The sequence below is a fragment of the Heteronotia binoei genome, chromosome 7, assembly GCF_032191835.1.
Source record: "Heteronotia binoei isolate CCM8104 ecotype False Entrance Well chromosome 7, APGP_CSIRO_Hbin_v1, whole genome shotgun sequence".
Classification (NCBI taxonomy): domain Eukaryota; kingdom Metazoa; phylum Chordata; class Lepidosauria; order Squamata; family Gekkonidae; genus Heteronotia; species Heteronotia binoei.
In genome coordinates this window covers 80,534,196-80,553,678 of record NC_083229.1, presented here as the reverse complement: position 1 = coordinate 80,553,678, position 19,483 = coordinate 80,534,196, and the positions used below count along the sequence as shown (strand labels likewise).

Here is a 19,483-nt window from a genome sequence, read left to right as displayed (position 1 = left end):
GACTTCAGATAGCATAGACAGGACATGACTGTAATACAAAGAAGCTTATTGATGACTTACAATATAAAGATCATCTTGAAATCAGTATGTGAAGAATCAACTGCCTTTGGCATGGTCTTGGAAGACCTTGGAGCTGTTTTAAGCAATAAACTCCAGATATTACCTTGAAAAAAGTGTTAATCCATTTAAACATATAGTTAAAAGCTGTCTGCTGTAAAGTGTAGGAGGCTGCTGAGAAGTAAGCAGAATGGTGTAACATACACAGTGAGTTACCACACAGTTGACAGCATGCCCAGAGCTCTCAACAGCCTCCCTCATACTGTAAGAATTTGGAATATGGTTGGTTTGCATATGTGATAAGGGGAACTGAGATCTTCTTTCTCTGATATGATAAGAAACACAAAATATCTCATAAGGACTAGGCATTGCATTACTTAATGTTGCTAGGCATATTAATCTTGTCTGGAGTATGTATTTTAACCTGTGTATTTTAACACCCACGATTTCCAGGTACTAGTTGTGACTGTACTGCATTGGATCATGCAGGTTAGAGATTTGCTAAAGTTCCCCATACCACAGGGAATTGTCATTATGTTGTCCTGATCCTGAAAATGTAGGGTTGCTAGACAGGGATCCCTCTAATTCTTTTTTCTCTACTGAGCAGAGCAGTTCACATCCTGAGCAGAATATAACTGCTGTAAAATCTTAAAATGAACAATGTAGATAAACAAAACCAAAAAAAGGCATAACCAGAAGTATGCAAAAATAAATAATTTATACAAAATCAAAAGTGTCCAAGTAGTTCTTAATAGTTGTAACAATATTAGCATCAAATAATAGTAGCAAATGAAGATCCTTAAAGAATGTCAGATCCTTACATCACAGACAGTCAAACACAGGTAGAATGATCCAATAGTCATATGCAGATCCTCTCCAATGACGGAAGTAGAAGTGGTAAACGACAGCAGGATCCTGTTTTGAGGAATCTCTTTCTCAAGTCAAGTTGCCATCATCCAGAAAAAAAATCTCTAAACTGGGACCAAAATAAAAAAGGCTCCATTAAGCATCATCTGCTGCATACAATTTCTGCATGTCCCCAGGAAATACCTGGAGATTATCTACCGTTCCTCTTCCATGACTACTCTTTTTTTTTAACTTGCTTGCAATCTTAAAATGGGCAACGGGCAGTGCAAGATTTTGCATGACTCCAGATCGTTGCTGAGTGGAATTTCCTGTGTTAATGAGCAACCACTCATGCATACAGATTAGAGGAAACACTGGTTGCCCCTTGCCAGCTCCAGGTTGGGAAACACCTAGAGATTTGAGGGGTGGAACCTGAGGAGGCTAGGGTTTGAGGAGGTGCAGGACATCAGAGAAGTATAATTTCATAGACGGCACCCTCCAAAGCAGCCATTTTCTCCAAGTGAACTGATCTTTCTCGCCTGGAGAACAGCTGTAATAGCAGGTTTCCAGCCACCATCTGGAGGTTGGCAACCCTTTGAAAACATAACACAGAATAAATGCACTAGATCAGATGAAAATTTGGAATAAATTCAGGTGGCATTTCCATCTAATCCAATATCTATCTGAGACACATGCAGAGTAGTCTGGAAACAACAGGAAAAGGTTCTAATATCACACACATTACAGGAAGAACACCCTGAAAGTAGTATTTTCATTTTCTTTGTCAGAATTACATCTAACTGGTCTGACAGTAGGACGATTTGCATCTACTTTCTTCCTGTTTCCATAAATACATCCCAGAGAAAAGGGAAATTCATCAACTGCAATCAAGCTGAAGTTAATCCAAGAATCTGGGGGTGGTTCCACACTAGCTGTTTTACTGTGGATTAGAATTCCTGTTGTTGGTTCACTCTGTTTTCACGGACAAGCCACACAGCATTTGTTGTATATGTGCTTAGAATTGTATCTATAAGCTGGAGTTCTTGCCTGGCTCACTGGGGCCTGAAGGGCAGAGCTTGGGGGACTCGGGAACAATAGGCAGCGGGATCCAAATCCTGCTGCCCTGCTCCAGTCAAGAGCCAACTGGTTTGAATGGTCCAGTCACAGGCAGCGCGGGAACTTTGGGTGTGTATATATAGAGGGCCCTGTGGCCCTAGGCAGCGCTATACCATGCTGTATTCAATAAAAGAGCTATGTTCACTACCACCTTGCCTCATTACTATATATAACTCACTATATTATAGCATCTTTGGCAATGTGCTGCATTCCAGCATTGGCTGTGCGGTTTATTCATCTTTTTAAAGGCCTGATTTGTGGCATTTAAAAAAAATTGAAATACAATTCAAGTTCCAGGTTGTGTTGTATGGATAGTAAACGCTCTATTGGGGATTCTCAGATCAACTTTCCTTTTTACATTTTGGGCTTTTCTTCTCTTTCAAGTTTAATTAATTACTTCCTTATTTTGTAGCTCAATTGCAAATCACCATCATTATATGATTTAAATTACATAATTTGCTTTATTTTTGCTATTGTTATTTTGTACTTACAACTGGAACAATAACATTAAAAATATGAACCATGAGCTTAGTTGCCAATGAAGTGGAAAACAGTAGTTAACCCTCCCTCTCTCTGCTGCCCTTTGTTGGTCTTAACTTCACTATGTTTTTCTCCAGAATTAAACCCAACCAAATTGTAACCATATAAACTAAGCTTGTTATTCCTGTTTGGTTCTTGAATCTGTTAAACATCTTCCATTATGTTGTATGCTAATTTGCTGCTCATCCTCTACTTATATGTACAAACTGGTATCTTCTATTTCAATGTATCTGAAGAAGTGTGTGTGCTCATGGAAGCTTATTCCTTGTGTGGCAGAATAGGCCTACTCTGGCCTGCAGGCCCTGTTCTATCCTGCTCTCGAAGGTTATCCCAATACCAGGAGAGGCTTTTCTTTCTCTCTTAGGTAACCACTGTCACCCCTGACCTTTGTAAGGAATTGTCCTCTGGGAAGGTCAGGACTCCCAGCTTCCCCTCCAAGTTCTGAGGCCATGTCTCCATGTCTCTCTCTACTCAGTGCCGGGTCATCATGGAGACTGATTACTGCCTTGTGCACCCCTGGAGGAATAGCCACATGCCAACTGATTGCCTTCCCCCTGGTGCTCCTTTTAAAATAGTGTGTCCAAGATGGTGGAGATATTTGTGGTACAGAGAACGATTACCAGCATCAAAGTTATACAGTATTTATTAAAAACAAAAAAAATATCACAAGTATAGCATCAGATTGAGCAAAGGATTCAAAATAAATGAGTAAAGTGCAGTTCCCGTCCCACACTCGTGCAGTTCCCGTCCCATCATCTGATACGTGCCCTATCAGATGATAAAATATAGGTCAGGTTCCTTAGCCTTGGGGTTTCTCCAGCTTTCCAGGTCTGAACATTATTAACAGTCACCTCCTCCATATTTCAGTTAAGACTTCTGTCTGCTCTGATGGACTCAGCAAAAAAGAGACCTTCTCCTTGCTTCCAGGAGTTTTCATCATATCTGTTTCTCCACCCACCGAGGAGGCCAGGCTGGGTAGAAAAAACCCTTTTCCTGAAACCTCCAGAAGTTTTTTCCTGAAGTCCTTCCAGTCTTTAGTACCTCCATATCTTTGTTCCCTGCTAGGAGCAGGGGAGAGGGACTGGACCATCCTATTGTCTCTAGCTGGACGTGTTAATATTTCTTAAGAGGTAGCTGAGGTGAGGTTGGAAAGCCACTGAACTGACTTTCCTCTTCTCGCCTGTTCTCTGCCCAGAGAAATAAAAATAAAAAGTCTCCTGGTAAAGGTTTCACTCTGGTCAGACTTCTACCTAAAATATGCATTTCTTCACACCTTGAATAAAACAACTTAAGTTGGTCTTAAAGGTGCCACTGGACTTGAACTTTGTTCTAATAATTAGGTATGGATTTATAAATGTCAGAACCTGCCAACTGTGAGACAATGGGAAGTAATTAATTAAGTTGAAAGCAAAGAAACAAAAGGAAAGTTGCAGATTCTTTGCTGAATGGTACTTGCCTGTGAGAAGCCATCTCTATGGTTGAATTTAGACCTATATTAACGATATCTCTATGGTTGAATTTAGACCTATATTAACGATATCTCTATGGTTGAATTTAGACCTATATTAAATAAGAAAGGGTTCTTCACCAGAAGTCCATCTCCAATCTATATATAGCCCAAAGTAGAGAAATGCATCATAGTCAAGAGTTAATAGAGGAATCCTGGGGTGGTTGAACATTATTGGTTATTGCAAAGTATTCTCCCCTCTTCCCTTTTCACACTTTCAGCCAACAAAGTCTTTAAACTATATTCTGATTGTCATCACTTACTGAGAGCTGGATCAACCTTTGAGGAACAAGAAGCAACTGAGCAAGCCTCTTCCCTAAGTGTTTCCATGGAGCTGTATGAATCTGATCAGAAGGCACCCATGAAGCTCTAGGCAGGCCAGGGTGGTAATTGACTAGAAGGATCTTCCAATTCTGAAACCAGAAGCTGAACACTGAGTCCAGTCAGCTCGGTAAGGAAAACGCTTCGGGGCATAAGCAAGCGTCTTAAGCACCCCTTTGGTAGGAAGGGATCAGAGGCCTGGCAGTAATCCAGCAGTTCTACATCCCATTAACTTCCAGGAGCCTGCCTTGGTTTACGTAACCTCCTCAGGGCCATGTGCTGCGTGCAATTGCACTACAGACAGGCTCCACCTTCTTCACTTCCCCTCCCACCAAATGCACAGGCGGAAAAAAAAAACCAAGGGGGAAAAAAAGGTTGAAGGAGTTGATTTAGATAGACCCAGCCTCCTCCTGGCTGGAGCTTTTGTTTTCCTCCAAGCTCTCTCTTTTACCACACGTGATTGCTGTGTTTTGCACAGAGCTCTTGGCGGGGCGAGTGCCTCCTATAAATGCTAATAACTTTGACCAAGGAGAGAAGAAGGGGGGCAAGAAAGGCAAAAGCAAGAGGAAGGAAGGGAGTGAGGAAGGAGGGAGAGTCCAAAGTCGGGCGCGCTATCCATGCAGGCACCCAAAAGGAAGGGGGGAAACATGCCATGCAAGTCCCAATTGCCCTTCGCGCCGCCGGTGCTGCCGCTCTCCCCTCGCTTGGCGGCCGGCTGCTAGCCCTCCGCCTGCCACGGAGCTCCAGTCCAGGATTATCCTTGCCTACTCCAAGGGCGGGGGTGAGAGAGCGGGCGCGCGAGAGACAATGGCGGCGGCGGCGGCTCCTGCTGCCGCCGCCGCCGCCACCACCAATAGCGGCGGCGGTGGCGGCAGCGGCGGCAGCAGCCCTAGTAGTGCCGACAGCGGCGGATTCCACCAGCAGCTGGAGCCCTGCCTGAGGAAACAGCCACCGCGCATGGACCCCCGGCGCAGGCAGGCAGCGCTCTCTTTCCTCACTAACATCTCGCTGGACGGCCGGCCGGTGCTGCAGGACGACGAAGGCGGCGAAGAAGAGCCTGGCGGGGCCGCAGCTACACTAGCAACTGCCAGGACTGCCTCGGTTCCTGCTGCAGCCTGCAACAGCAGCAGCGCTAGGACTCGCCAAGGCAGCCTGTGCGCTTTCCCGCCGGCCGCCCCACTGCAGCACGGGGGCTACCCCGCCGCCTGCTGTGGTAGCGCCAGGCTCATAAGCCCCCTGGGAGTGGCTGGCGAGCAGCAGCTGCAAGGTAACGCCGGGGAGGAGGAGGAGGGGGACGGAGACGAAGATGCCTTTGCCAGCGTGCAGGTGCCAGTCGCCGCCGCCTTCCCGGGCTCCTCCGGGACCCCTGCTGCGAGCGGCGCCAGGGGTCGCCTCAACTCTTTCACTCAGGGAATCTTGCCCGTCTCCTTCGCCAGAGCGGCCCAGCAGAACTATTGCTGCCTAGAGCAAGGCCAGGGGGGCACCAGCACCTTCGAGCTCCAAAGGTCTCGGTGAGTCAGGGGAGGGGAGGGGACCCTTGGGAGGGCGGTTATTTTTATTCCAAGGAGGGAGTGGTGGTGGTTCTGCCCCCTCATTTTGTCCTTCCAACAACCACCCTGTGAGGTAGGTTAGTCTGAGGAGAAAAACGGATTTGTCCGAAGACAGCCCGGGAAGCTCCACTGTTGGTAGGGCCCCTTCCCCCTCGGCCATAAAGCCCTTTTGAGACCTCCGGCACGATTTGAAACAGAGGTATCGGGGCTTTTGATCCCTGTAGTGTGGCTCTTTAGTAGTGAGGAGCAGCTGCTCTGCTCTGCACATGCTTGGAGGCACTGACTGCTTTATTAATGCTTCATACGCTCCTGCGCTGAGTGGCACTGGAAACTTGCGGGACCTGAACATTGGCTCCTGTTAACCAGTCCCTCCCCTTGCAGAAATAAACCCTTAATTTGTAAAGTAGGAAGTGCTTAGGCCCAGCAAGAGTTTCCAACATCACTCTCAGCGCTCTGAGGAGATTTAGTCCTAATCCCACATGTATGTGGGTTAGTTGGTTTAATTTAGCTCGTTATGGGAAACCATGTCTTCGTGGAGCACTGTATTCTGTGTTACTGTTTAAGAGGTAGCAGGCCGGTCAAAGGCACCCAGATGAACTGTAGTCAGCACTGGCTTTCATTATCCTCTGAATAAAGGGCCTCCAAGGCCACAAACCTCATGAGCTTGTAATGTGGGAGTAACCTATGAATATCCTTTTACACTCCTTTACTACCATCCTGGTGATTAAAGGGTTGATCTTTCTGCACCCCATCAGTTGTCACACAGATTAGTGAAGAAACTAATCTAATATGCAGATTGATTATTTTCACAGTTAGGCAAAGCTAAATCAATTAACTTCAGTAATTTTAAGCACACCTCTCTTTTCAAAGCATCAGGTTATTCATAATTTAATAGAGAAGGGAGGATGTCTTTTCCAGATTGTAGGTACATGTGTGAAACATGGAGCATGCAGAATGTGTCATTCGGTGTACACTTGATGGAGTGTTGGTAAAAGAAGCCCTGACTAGGTAGATGTCTGTAATCTCTTTATTCTGTGGTACTTAACCATGCTGTTGACAATGTGTAACTGTTTGTTAAGATGCTGTAGGCTGATCCTGTATTGAGCAGGGGGCTGGACTAAATGGCCTCTGGGGTCCCGCCACCTACCCAACTCTGTAATTTTATTATTTTACTAAATCGGACTTAATCAAGTGCCTGTTGGCTAGCACTGCCTGCCTCATTTACTTGGAAATTTGGTTTGATCAATTTTACTAGTGTTTATTACAACTTGAAATTTCTTCACATTTCTGGAAATAGAAATGTCTTAAATATTTAGAAATTGGGGGGCAAAATGCAAGGTGACAAAATGTGTGTGTAATCTGTAATCATAGTAGAATCATAGAGTCACAGAGTTAGAAGGGGCCATATAGGCCATCTAGTCCAACCCTCTGTTCGATGCAGGATCAGCGTAGAGCAGGGATGTCAAACATGCAGATCGGGGGCTGAATCAGACCCCCAAGCAACTGGCTGTCATCTGCTTCCTTCTACCTATATCCTGCTTTGTTCTGCATAACAGCTTGCTTTGCAAGGCTTGCTGAATCGCACAGGAGCTAGAGAGCAAAACCTCTATTTTCTCCATTGGCTGAGGCTCCTCCTTTGGGGTGGAAGGGGGGAGGAATAGCTTGCTTTGCCAGGTGCTCTCAATTGCACAGCAAAGCTACTGAACCAAGCCTCTCTTCCTTCTATTGGCTGAGGCTCCTCCCCCTCCTAGTCCCCTGGGGAAGGAAGGATAGAGCCAGAGCGTCCTTTGCCCAGTTCCCTGAATCCCATGGGAGAAATACAAAGAAAGCATCTTAAAGATCAATGAGTGCTAATGTTTAACCATGTTTTAATTTTTTAAAAAAATATGTTTATTTGTGTTCTTTATAAAATTTGTATCTGTGCTACCTAATATTAAATAGGTACACACATGGTCTGGTCTGACATGGCTCAGCCCAGCCTGACATGGCCCGTTCCAACAAGGTCTCATTTATGTCAGATCCGGCCCTCATAACAAATGAGTTTGACACCCCTGGCATAGAGTGTCCTTGACAAATGTGTGTGTGTGTGTGTATATATATATTTAAGAGTTTAAGATATATAAATGTTTAATATATATAAATGTTTTTTGGGTTATGGGCAAATGCCTGTTATGAAATTAATGTTTGATATTTTTAGCAAGACATGCTACATGTTCTTGTGGAAGTAGTTTCTTTATCATGCTATGAAACCCTGCCTTGGTGAACCCTTTCCCCTTTTTAATTGAAAAATACTGTTACTGTTTTTGTACAATTAGACTCAGATTTAGACTTAATTTATTATGACAAGGGTTATTGCATCTACACCTCTACTGTTGGCCTGCTCTTTTAATGCAAGTTGTACTTTCTGCTTACATACTTATGGTATTTAGACAAAGGAACTGTGCGGGCTAACATTAGGTCAAGTTCAGTGGCCAAATCTTTGGGCTTGATCTGGAAAACCTAGCTTTGTATTACTTTAGCAGCATGAACGATTACTAGGAAGATTACTAGGAAATATCCATTTTGCTAGAATCTTCTGTGGGCCTGTTTTGAATTCCATATTGAAGTACAATTACTTTGGATACTCTCCACCTGTGTAGCTAGCTAAAGCGTGAGCCTGAACAGTTTTTTCAGGTATTGTAAGATTTGCCTGTTATACCTTTGAATATTGAGCTGGGTTTATCAGGCGGAAATACATAATGCATTTCTCTGAAATATATACAGAACTTGGAAAATGTTTGTTCTTCAGCAGGATTAGATTTTTCTTGTATATGGCTCAGTCTCTGAAAGTGGAGTTAAGGTTAAAACTAGGCCAACTCCTCAACTATGTATTTATTTATGTATTATGCTTATGTTCCATACCTTCCCCCCACCCCACCCCTTCCCCTTGAGGCAATATATACAGTTTCCAGGAGCCTACTGATGAGACTTATACTGCCTCGGCCAAGTTTTTGCATCATGTATTGTCAGACCATCCCCTGAGACATACAAAGCAATAACAAATTGGTCTGAGGACCCCATCTTTACTTCAATGAGTTTGTAAAGACATGTTTTTAATAACATGGAGCACCCTCCATATGACTGTACTGTGGAAAAGAGCTATTATGCCCCAACCTAGTAGATAGCTTAGAGAATCTAATTCTTTCTCACTTCCTTTTCTGCTGTCCTTTGCTTTGGATAGATTGTAAAGATGATTTTTGCATGTTTTTTTTAAAAAAAACAAATGATTCCAGAGGGTTATAGCAAATATAATGAGAAGCAGGTGGGCATCTCTGCAGTGGCCAGGTGGCAGAACTGGCCGACCGTAATATAAAATAATGTGTATGTCATTAATCACTGGGTATTCTTTAATAGAACTGTCCTCCTAGCTGTTCTTATGAACTGAGGCACCACCACATCAGCTATATTCTGCTGAGCTCCATTAATCTCTATTTAATGATTAGCTGTTACAGCATGTTTGTTTTAAAACAGTACTCAATCCTGTTTACCTGTTTTAAGATCAAAAAATGCTGTCTTGTAGGCAAGGATGAATGTTTTTAGGATTTAAGTTACAATCCTATACAGATAGCTGTTATTCTATCACTATTAAGTTAAGCAAACCCTTTCCCCTAAGTACTTTCAGCATGATGAGGTCTTAGCAAAAACGCTTAATAGAAAAGCCACTCTTTAGCTGCTGCATGACAGTTTGGGCATTACAGCTGAAATCATGCAATTATGTTTGGATTATGGTAGTTGTTGGGCTGTTAAGTACTTAGAACAAGACTCTAGTGGGCTTATGGTCATATATTTCACTTGTTACAGAGGCATATTAAGGCAAATATTGTCTTGTTTCTTTCTAGTATATGATTGTGTATCTGTATAGAAATGGCTATGATTTTTTAAAAAAAATTCAAATATGAACAACTGTATTTATTGATGAATTTGGGTAATTTTTAAGTGCTTCATTCCTTGTAAAGTTAACAAAAATGAATAAGTGGTGAGGAAGCATAAAGACTAGTTAAATTTATTGTGGTAAGACCTGCAGTGGGCAAGGTAGGTACCACAGCCTTCCAGTTTCTTTATGCATGTGAAACTGGTGGTTGAAATAGCTGGAATGAAAACTTTGACTGCTACACAATAGAAGAAAGACAGTGTACAGGTCTCTGTGGTGTATTGATTAAAAGTATAGGGTTGCAGCCAATGAGGCCTTGCTGAAATCCATCCATAATCATGATGCTCACTTGGTGATTTTCAGTTCATCACATTCTCAGCCAAGCCTATCTCACAGGGTTGTTGTGAGATTGAAATGGAGAGAGGGGCCTTGTAACCAGAGCTGTAACCAGGATTTAAAGTTTGGTGGGGCACAGTGACACAGTTTTTGTTTGGGGGGGGCCATGGGGCCACAAATAACCCCCTTCCACAGCAAAATAATCCCCTCCCCACAGCAGTGGCTGGCAGTGTGGGGCATGAAGGGAGCCAGGCTGTGGCTCCAGGAAGGGCTGCTGGCTCTTTCTCTCTCCCTGGCTGTACCTGCTCTTCCAGCTTGCCTGGCACCAGGAAGGGTGTCCCAGTGACTTTTGTTTGGTCCTGCCTGGCCTCAGATGGGACAGACTTGGGAAGCAAGCATGCCGAGCAAGCTGAGGTGGCTCCTTGGAAGCTGCTGCTGCTGCTGGAAACTCCTCCAGGGTTCCCCACTCCATGGCACTTGGAGATAGCCAGACATGGGAATGTAGGGAGGAGGAAGGAAAGGAGGGAGGTGGGTGGGCTGAGCCAGCACCCCCAGGTGCACTGGGGAGGCAGCCTGGCTTGCTCGCTCTATGCTGGCTTATGGGGGGGGGCAAGAGACTGGCCTCGCTACAGTGACAGAGCCCTAGAATCCCTGCACAAAGGCCTCAATGGTGGTAGTGCTGGCCAGGTACCCCATGGTGAGTGGGGCAGAGTGGCTCCTTAGCCAGGACAGATGGAACTGGCAGCCAAGCAAGCCTCCTGAGGGTGGTGGTGACGTGGTGGGTGAGTGATCCGGGCAGGTGGCTGTGGGGCAGTGCAGCTGGCACTCTGGGCCCTTTCCACATGTGCTCACCCCTGCTGCCACCCTCTGAGCCCCATCTACCTGGTGTGCAGTTGGGGGGTTGTTAAGTGGTGGGGCTGGGGACCTTGCCTTGATGTTAGGGTGGTAGGGACTGAACTGAACGGCTATGGGCCTGCATGTCACCTACTGTGAGCACCATGGAGAAAAATTGAGAAAGAAATCCAGTAAATACAAGCATGAACCATCAAGGAATTGCAGGGTAAATCTTATTTCCCTCTCTCCCACTGTTCCTTTTTTCCCTTTCTTGAAAGTCCTCATAGTCTCTTCCTCTATCTTGCTTCCTTCTCTCTTTGCTACTCACCAGCCATCCCATTTTATCTTCCCATCTTCAGTTTTCCACCCTTCCCTCCCACTGACACCCTCTATGGCTATTTATCTAGCCTCACATGGGGCTCAGCTAGGTGCCAGTATCCAACTCCCCTTGTGTGAGCTGGGCCAGATGCCATCATCTCCCCCATTTTTCGTCCTTCACAGGTGTCTGGCAAGCTGGCTCAGGCTGGCTGGGTACTACGTCTCTCACCTTTGCATTCCCATGATCACTTATTCTTTCATTTTAAAATTTGGTTTATTGTTACATGTATTATTACATGTCCATGTACACACCTTCTGCATTCTCTCCGTATTATACATACAATATTTTGTTGCCTATGGAAGGACACCAGCACAACAAAACTGTAAGGGTCACTTTGAAAGGAGTGTAGCTAAAGCTAAGTCCCAGTAAGTACATGTTAGCTGTGAATAACTTGTTCAGGAATTTAGTCATGATGAATTTCAGCTAGATCAGTCTCTTTCTCTTGATGAACACTGCTAGACTGAAAACAGATCCAGACGGGTTTATGTGTCCTCTGCATTCTTCCATTATGTGTACCATTTTATTTTTCCCTAGATAAATTAATAAAATTTTACAAACATCCCAATCTAAATGCTGTTTGTAATCCACAAAATTTGTGTTATTAACTTGAATGAACTTTGCATCCTGACCAAAATGTCCAGAGAGGAACAATTGATATGCTCAAAACAGCTTCAGATGCAAAAAATCCATTTGATAGGCTCCCACAGATTTTAAACTAGTTTTAGCTTTTTGAGGGCTATTTTCTGCATTAGAATTTAAAATCTTTTGCTGAGTCTATCTGCTTTATTCCCCCCACCCCCGTCAACTTGTTTTAAATTTCATAGTTTCCAGGTTAAGATTGTCCTTTTAGATGAAAGATGTAGCATTCAGTTTAAAGGCTTCCACTTAGAACAGTAAACAATATAAATTTACCAAAATTAATAAAGCAGGAAAATGTGTCATCAATATAAAATCTTCACATTTATAATCAATAGAAGCAGGGAAAGAAAATGAAGTGGTAATTGAGGTATTCGGAGCAAGTCTGTCTATATACTGATGCTGCATCCCCTCACAGGACACAGCTTGATATTCCTTTGAAAGAGTCATTATCTGTTGTCTTATGATGTTGGCAGCTTTTGAAAAAGCCTGTTGACACTTATTACCCAACAGCAGTGTTCATGAACCCCTTCCCTATGTTATTCTTAGAAATAAGGCCTAATAGTTCAGTTGCACCTTTAAGACCATCAAAGTTTTTTTCCCCAAGATATGAGTGTTCGTGTGCATGCAAACTTCCTGAGATACATCCTCCGTATTTTAATGTATTTCATTTTTGAAACCATATATTGGAATAGTGATTGCAATGCAATATATTGGAACAGATTTATCTGACATAACACCTCTAAGAAAGGATGCTGTTAGTTATCCCCATGCTTGAGAGGAGACCAATGGAGTGGTACTCCTAGATAGAAACTAAGGTTGAGTTGCCAGTCAAATATTGCAAATTCATCATATATTACAAATTGCTTAACACCTGGTATCATTTTATTTGATTTCATTATATGATGTTATCTGTTTGCAGAGGTGGGCTGCTTGTCACCCAGCCTGGAAAGAACTTGAGTCCACATGCATATGTGGAAGGAGTTTGGGTTCACATATCTTTAAACAAAAGCATACTTCTTTTAGAAATAGGCTTGCACTACAAACTTTTGTGGCTTATGCTTATCATAGAAGCAGCAAAGCCAGGCTCTCCGCTGACAGGGTGGGACTTAAAAATAGGTAGGAGGACTTTCAAAGTATTTTTAACTTCATAAATGACCAAAAAGAAGGGGGAAGGGGAACAACATGATGGAAGAATGAGCATATTGTAAGAGAAATGAAATGTTGAGAATCATTTTAAAAGAAATAGGAAGGAAGGGCAATTAGCTACTGGAACTCATGTGAGTTTATAGATTCTGAATTGATTTGGGGTTAGTGAAGAAATGTCTTCTTTCCTGTACAATTCCTCGTGAGCTGTCAATTTCTTATGCCTAGTAATAAAGTAGGTAGGCCACGCTGGTCACTAGGCTGGGTCATCTATATGAAAAAGAATTTTTGCCCAGCATGAGGAATATTGAGGTACACATATAAATACTGTTTTCCCCCTTTTGAGAAATCCCTCTAAACGAAATGAGCACTCTGTCATGTTATCATGAAACTTTGGCAGCATGAAGATAGAGTGTAGGTCCTAGTCTGCTTGGACGGCTTTCATTAAGCCTATAGCTTAATGACAGTAGGGAAATTGCTCGATAGGGCTGGGGTCTGGAGTTTTGAGAGGAGCCAGGGCTTTTTTTGTAGCAGAAACTCCTTTGCTTATTAGGCCACACACCCCTGATGTAGCCAATCCTCCCAAGACCTTACAGGGCTCTTATTACAGTTCCTGCTACAAAAAAAAGCCCTGAGAGGAGAAATCCATTTTCTTGTGGTCCTGCTTGTATTTGTATATATTTTTAACATGTGTTAACTATTAGATAATTAGAATACTACATATATTTTTATTCATATAACTTATTTCCTTAATTCTTGTCAAACATCCTGTGATTATACTCATCATGGTTTTGTTGGGGGCTCACTACAAGGTTGCAGAATATGAAATATTCTAGCTGTAGCCACTTCTTCAAGGGAATGTGCCTGTGAAATCAGTGGGATCCCATGTGTTTTTGAGAAGACTTATGGCCATAGATGGCTGCTTTTAAGGTTTTTTGTCATTTTAAGCATTGGTTTGAATGGATTAAAAATTTGTGACCAAATGTCTGTCTTCCTCTACCTCATACTGCTCAAAATGGCTTCACATATAAATTAAACAACTTAGGAAAATTGTGGAACCCCACAAAATTCCACGCTGATGCTTCTAGGTCTCTATCATCACCCCTTTGAACACACATTGTTCAGAATCCAAATGGGTCATTCTTTAAACTGCTAGAACACTTCTGCTGGTATGTAGAAGGGACACTGAAGATATGCTGATAGTGAAATCTCCTTATGGAACCAGTTGTTCTACTACAGTGTACTAATGATAAAGTAGAACAAAGTTTGAGTCCAGTTGCACTTTTAAAACTAAGTTTTAAGTTTTATTTTGGGTATAAGCAGGGCTTTTTTTTTTTTAGCAGGAATGCAGTTCCATCTGGCTTGGCATCAGGGCTGTGTGGCCTAATATGCAAATCAGTTCCTGCTGGGCTTTTTCTAGCAAAAAAGCCCTAGGTATAAGATTTTGTGTGTACTCACACTTCTTCAGACGAAAACTTATACCCCGAATAAAACTTTGTTGGTTTTAAAAGTGCCAAGGGCTCAGACTGTGTTCTACTACTTCAGACCAACGCAGCTGCCCATATGAATCTATCTTGATGATAAAGTAGTTTATTTTGGCTTCTTTATGGTTTCATATGATTCTGCCGGATTACTTCAAAGCTGTGGAGCACCTTCATTTTGTTACACAGTTTCTTCTGTTTTGGCCAAACTTAAATATAAGTGAGCCTGCTTTCATTAGAGTGACGTAGTTGAATGTTAGATTCTCTGTTCCCATGATTTGATTGCTTTTTCATGATGAACCTCCAAAAAAAATTTCATCTTCAAACCAGATACACATAAATACATGTTTATATTTTAATAGAAAGGAAATGAAAAAAATCTCACTAAATAGGGACAAAACCCGAAGTAAAAAAATTGAACCAGACAACAGACTTAAATGTAATGTAGGGCAGAATTGTCTCTCCATGTCTATGAACTATTTATTGCTCTGTAAAGGCATAAAATAAATTTAACATGGTGAGATTAAATGGAGCAGCTTTCATGTTATATATAAAGTGTCACTGCCTTTTCTAAAATTCTATAATTATACATCTAGGACTAAAAGTGTTTAAAGAAATATAAGTGTATTTATTTCAGTGATCTCAATTTTTGGCTAGTTTTTATAAGTAGTTAAAATATGTGATCACAAGGAAGTGATATCAGAGATAGTACCCCGAATCCTCTCCCAAGAGGCAAGGGCAGGTCCACTACACAGAGGTTCAAAGTATTAGAAAGCTTAGAAAGTATTGAGATAATCTTGCTGGTTTCCAAGTGACCGTGAAGCTCAACATAATTAATTGATAGTTCTGGTTTCCTTTAGGATGAATATGAACTTAATAATAGATGCCATTTTAGAAAATACAACCCATGCTTTAACAATATCAGATTAACTTTATTATGTTATTAATGGGGTTTCATGAAAAGTGTTCAGAAAATCAAATGAGGCTGGGGCAATCTGGTGTGTGTGTATTAAGTGCTTCCACATCACTTCTAACTTATGGAGATGGTATGAATGATGGTAATGACCTCCAAAGTATCCTATCATTAACAGCCTTGCCAAGGTGTTGCAAATTAAGGGCTATGGTTTCGTTAACTGAGTCAATCCATATTGCGTTGGGTCTTCCTCCTTTCCTGGTGCCTTCAACTTTTCCTAGCATTCTTGTCTTTTCCAGTGACAGTGGGGCAGCATGGACAGTTTATTATGTTAAATTTTTTGTAATGGCTTTAAGTTTGTTTTCAGGCACAGTTTGGGTTTGTGGTATCGACCTACAGAGTGTTAAACAGGGATTTGGCCATTTGAAGGCCTGTCTGCTCCCAAATGAATCTTCTTGTATGTTTAAGGCTTTGCTTTGGATGCCTGCTCCTTCAGAGTTTGGAATCGTCTCCCAAATTGTATTCAGTCAGGATCTTGCACTATCTCTTTCAGGCACATTTGATGGTTGTTGTTTTTTTAAACACACAGGGTGTTACAAGTTTTAAAAGGTAAAGGTAGTCCCCTTTGCACGCACCAGTAGTTTCTGACTCTGGGGTGACATCGCATCACGATGATTTCATGGCAGACAGGGTGGTTTGCCATTGCCTTCCCCAGTGATCTACACTCCCCCCCCCCGCCAGCTGGGTACTCATTTTACCGACCTTGGAAGGATGGAAGACTGAGTCAACCTTGAGCCAGCTACCTGAACCCAGCTTCCACCGGGATTGAACTCAGGTCATGAACAGAGAACTTGGACTGCAGTACTGCAGCTTTACTACTCTGCGCCACGTGGCTCCTGTTACAAGTTTACAGTATGGTAATTATTTTATAATTACCAGGACCTTGAAGGATATTGCACTCCCTGTATGTGGTGGAAGGGTGTTTGTAGGCTGCAGCTAGTGTAGAAGGCTGTACATGTGTTGGGACTGGAGTATCTGAAGGACCCTTTTCTCTTATATGTTCCTGCCTGAGAATTAAGAAATCAGGGTGAGGCTTTCCTGACTGCCTCATCAATCAAAGCAAGCTCATGTGGTGGGTACATGAGTGAGAGCCTTTTCAGTGACAGACCCAGAACTGTAGAACAACAAGGAGTGATTCCCCACTCCTCCACTTACAGCTGCTGGAATGGCCTTGGGTTAGCCATAGCTATCACAGGAGTTGTCCTTGGAAGGGCAGCTGCTGTGAGAGCCCTCTCAGCCCCATCCACCTCACAGGGTATCTGTTGTGGAGGGAGAAGATATAGGAGATTGTAAGCCGCTCTGAGATTTTGATTCAGAGAGAAGGGCGGGGTATAAATCTGCAGTCTCCTCCCCCTCCCCCTTTTCTTTCTTTTTCCTTTTTCTTTTTCTTCCCCATGGAGGTATGCCTGGCCCTTTCACTTTTGATAGCCAGGAGGCAATTGAAGAAATGTTTGATTAATCTTGCTTGCAGTCCTAAATTGTGATTTTAAATTTTGGTATTTTATCTATATTGCAAGCTGGCTTGCACTCCATAAGAAAGAAAGGCAGTTAATAAATGCTTTAAAGAAATAAAATGGGCTCGAGCCTACTTCAGATGAAATAAATGGATGTGCATGATGTAATCATATGGGGTATGTAAAAAAATTACACACATACAGCATGATCCAGGGTCTATGAGATGCAGGAGGTACAGAATGAAATGTTATTAGATTTGAATTTAATTTATTTAAACAGAAACCATTCTCACCTATTACAGTTAACATATGAACAGAGAGCCCCTAGGCTTTGCTATGATAGAATCATAGAGTTGGAGATACCTCCAAGATCACCTAGTCCAAACCCCTGCACAATGCAGGAATTTCACAATATAGTGAACTCCTGTTATAAACAAGAAATCCAAAGTACTTGTTTGGAAGGAGGGTGGGTTGAAACCCCTTGATGGATTCCAGTTTAAAAGTTTTGTGTTCTCTCAAAGTCTCCCTTTAAAGTTCTGTTGGTGAACAATGGTGACTCAGGTCAGAAATGGAGTGTCCAGAGAGAATGCAATATTCAGCCACTGGTTTCTGAATATTGTGATTTTTAGTGTCAGATTTGTGTCAAAAATTTATTTACATAGGGACTGACCTGTTTGTACTATGCAGTGAGCAGAATTGCGTGCTCTCTCTCTCTCTCTCATGATTAGAATATCAGCAAGTAAATGAACCTAAATAGCTAATGTTACTGTGTAAAATGCCATCCAATTGAAGCCAATTCATGATAATCCTGTATGTCTTCAAGGCAAGAGGTGTTTAGAGGTTTATGTTTATTTTATTTCTATCCCACTCCATTTCCTGTAAACAGGACTCTGGGCAGTATACATAATATATAATATACATAAAATCGCAATATCTACATGATAATAAAATACATATGAAACAGTTAAATTAGATGGTATCATATGCCTGTCCCACAAGGTTGATGGGGTGACTGAAATACCCTGGTTTGCCATTGCCTTCCACTTTACAGCAACCTTGGAATTCCTTGGTGGTCTACCATCCAAATACTAACTAACTAACCAAATAACTGCATGATACACTCAGTGATAACTGGAAGCATGTAGGCATGTATCATGGTCAGTTGATTTTTGGCACAAGAAGGTGCTTAGTCATTTCCTATGTTACAACTGCATTTGCTTCATATGATTGCATAGTATGGATTCAGTTATTTCATTTGAAGAAGCAGGCTCTAGTTTTGTCTGAATTTTGTTAGTCCTTAAAATGTCACAAAATTCCTGTTTGTTTTGCTGCAACAGATCAACATGGATATTGCTCTGCAATTTTTTGGACTTTGTAACGTTCTTGTAGTTTGAACTTCAAATTGACTGGTTTGGATCTGCACTGCCTGTTATATGTGAACTAATAGTCACTTTCTGTTACCACATCATACAAGATACATTGTTATACATTTTTGTTTTAATAAAGCTTTCTGAAACCGTTGTGAACCTATCATCAACCCAGTAGCAGCTTAGGGAATTACATACCATATCATATTTAAGAAGAGTAGATTGCTGTGAGACTCCGTTCACTCAGAGACTCAGAGCAGTTTACAATCTCTTTTCCCTTCCTCTCCCCACAACAGACACCCCATGAGGTAGGTGAAGCTGAGAGAACTCTCAGAGAATTGCTCTTAAGAGAACAGCTCTGCTGACATCTTGTGGTCACACCAGCAGCTGCATGTGGAGGAGTGAGGAGTCAAACCCTGTTCTCCTGGATTAGAGTCCACTCATTAAACCACTTCACCAAACTGCCTCTCTTAACAAAGTTATTGTTAACGTGGTTGAGTTTGTGTTATGTATGTATTCTCAAGAAATAAATTGTAAAAAAACCCCCAAAAACAACACCATGGAGGTGCTAGCTGATGTGGATATTTAATTTTGTATATGCAGGGAAAAAGTGGGTTCTGACTGTCAGCTCAATGTTCTTCTGGAAAACTGAAACTATGAATATTGGATGATTTCTTTCTAATCCTTGCTGGAGCTTAATTTGAACTGATTCACTTGAATCCTCTTAGTTCAAAAACATGTTTTCCATTTGTGGGCTCAATACTGCTGAACAGGAGTACCTCTGACTTTTCCTTCCTGCTGAGTAGCCACAATTGTTTACACATGTAGGATTATTGGGAATAGTTTCCAAACCAGATGTTACAACTTTCAGACAATCTTGAACCAATAAAAGCAAATAAAAAATTTTTGTCTTTGCATGGATGCTTGATAAACATAAAATCAGGAGCCACCCTGAGCCCGTTCGGGGAAGGTGGGATATAACCCGGATAAAATAAATAAATAAAATTTCATGCATGCCTTCACCATAGCT

The 19,483-nt window shown here is 42.1% G+C and overlaps 1 protein-coding gene across 1 annotated transcript in view; it reads left to right on the top strand.

Annotated features, from left to right (window-relative positions):
* The first annotated feature begins 4,967 nt into the window (after positions 1-4,967).
* The window catches only part of CABLES1 (Cdk5 and Abl enzyme substrate 1), a 67,852-nt gene continuing 53,336 nt past the window's right edge, over positions 4,968-19,483 (top strand). Inside the window, exon 1 of the mRNA XM_060243901.1 lies at positions 4,968-5,898. Within this exon, the coding sequence (XP_060099884.1) occupies positions 5,195-5,898 (704 nt within the window). The 5' untranslated portion in view covers positions 4,968-5,194. The remainder of the gene's footprint in view (positions 5,899-19,483) is intronic.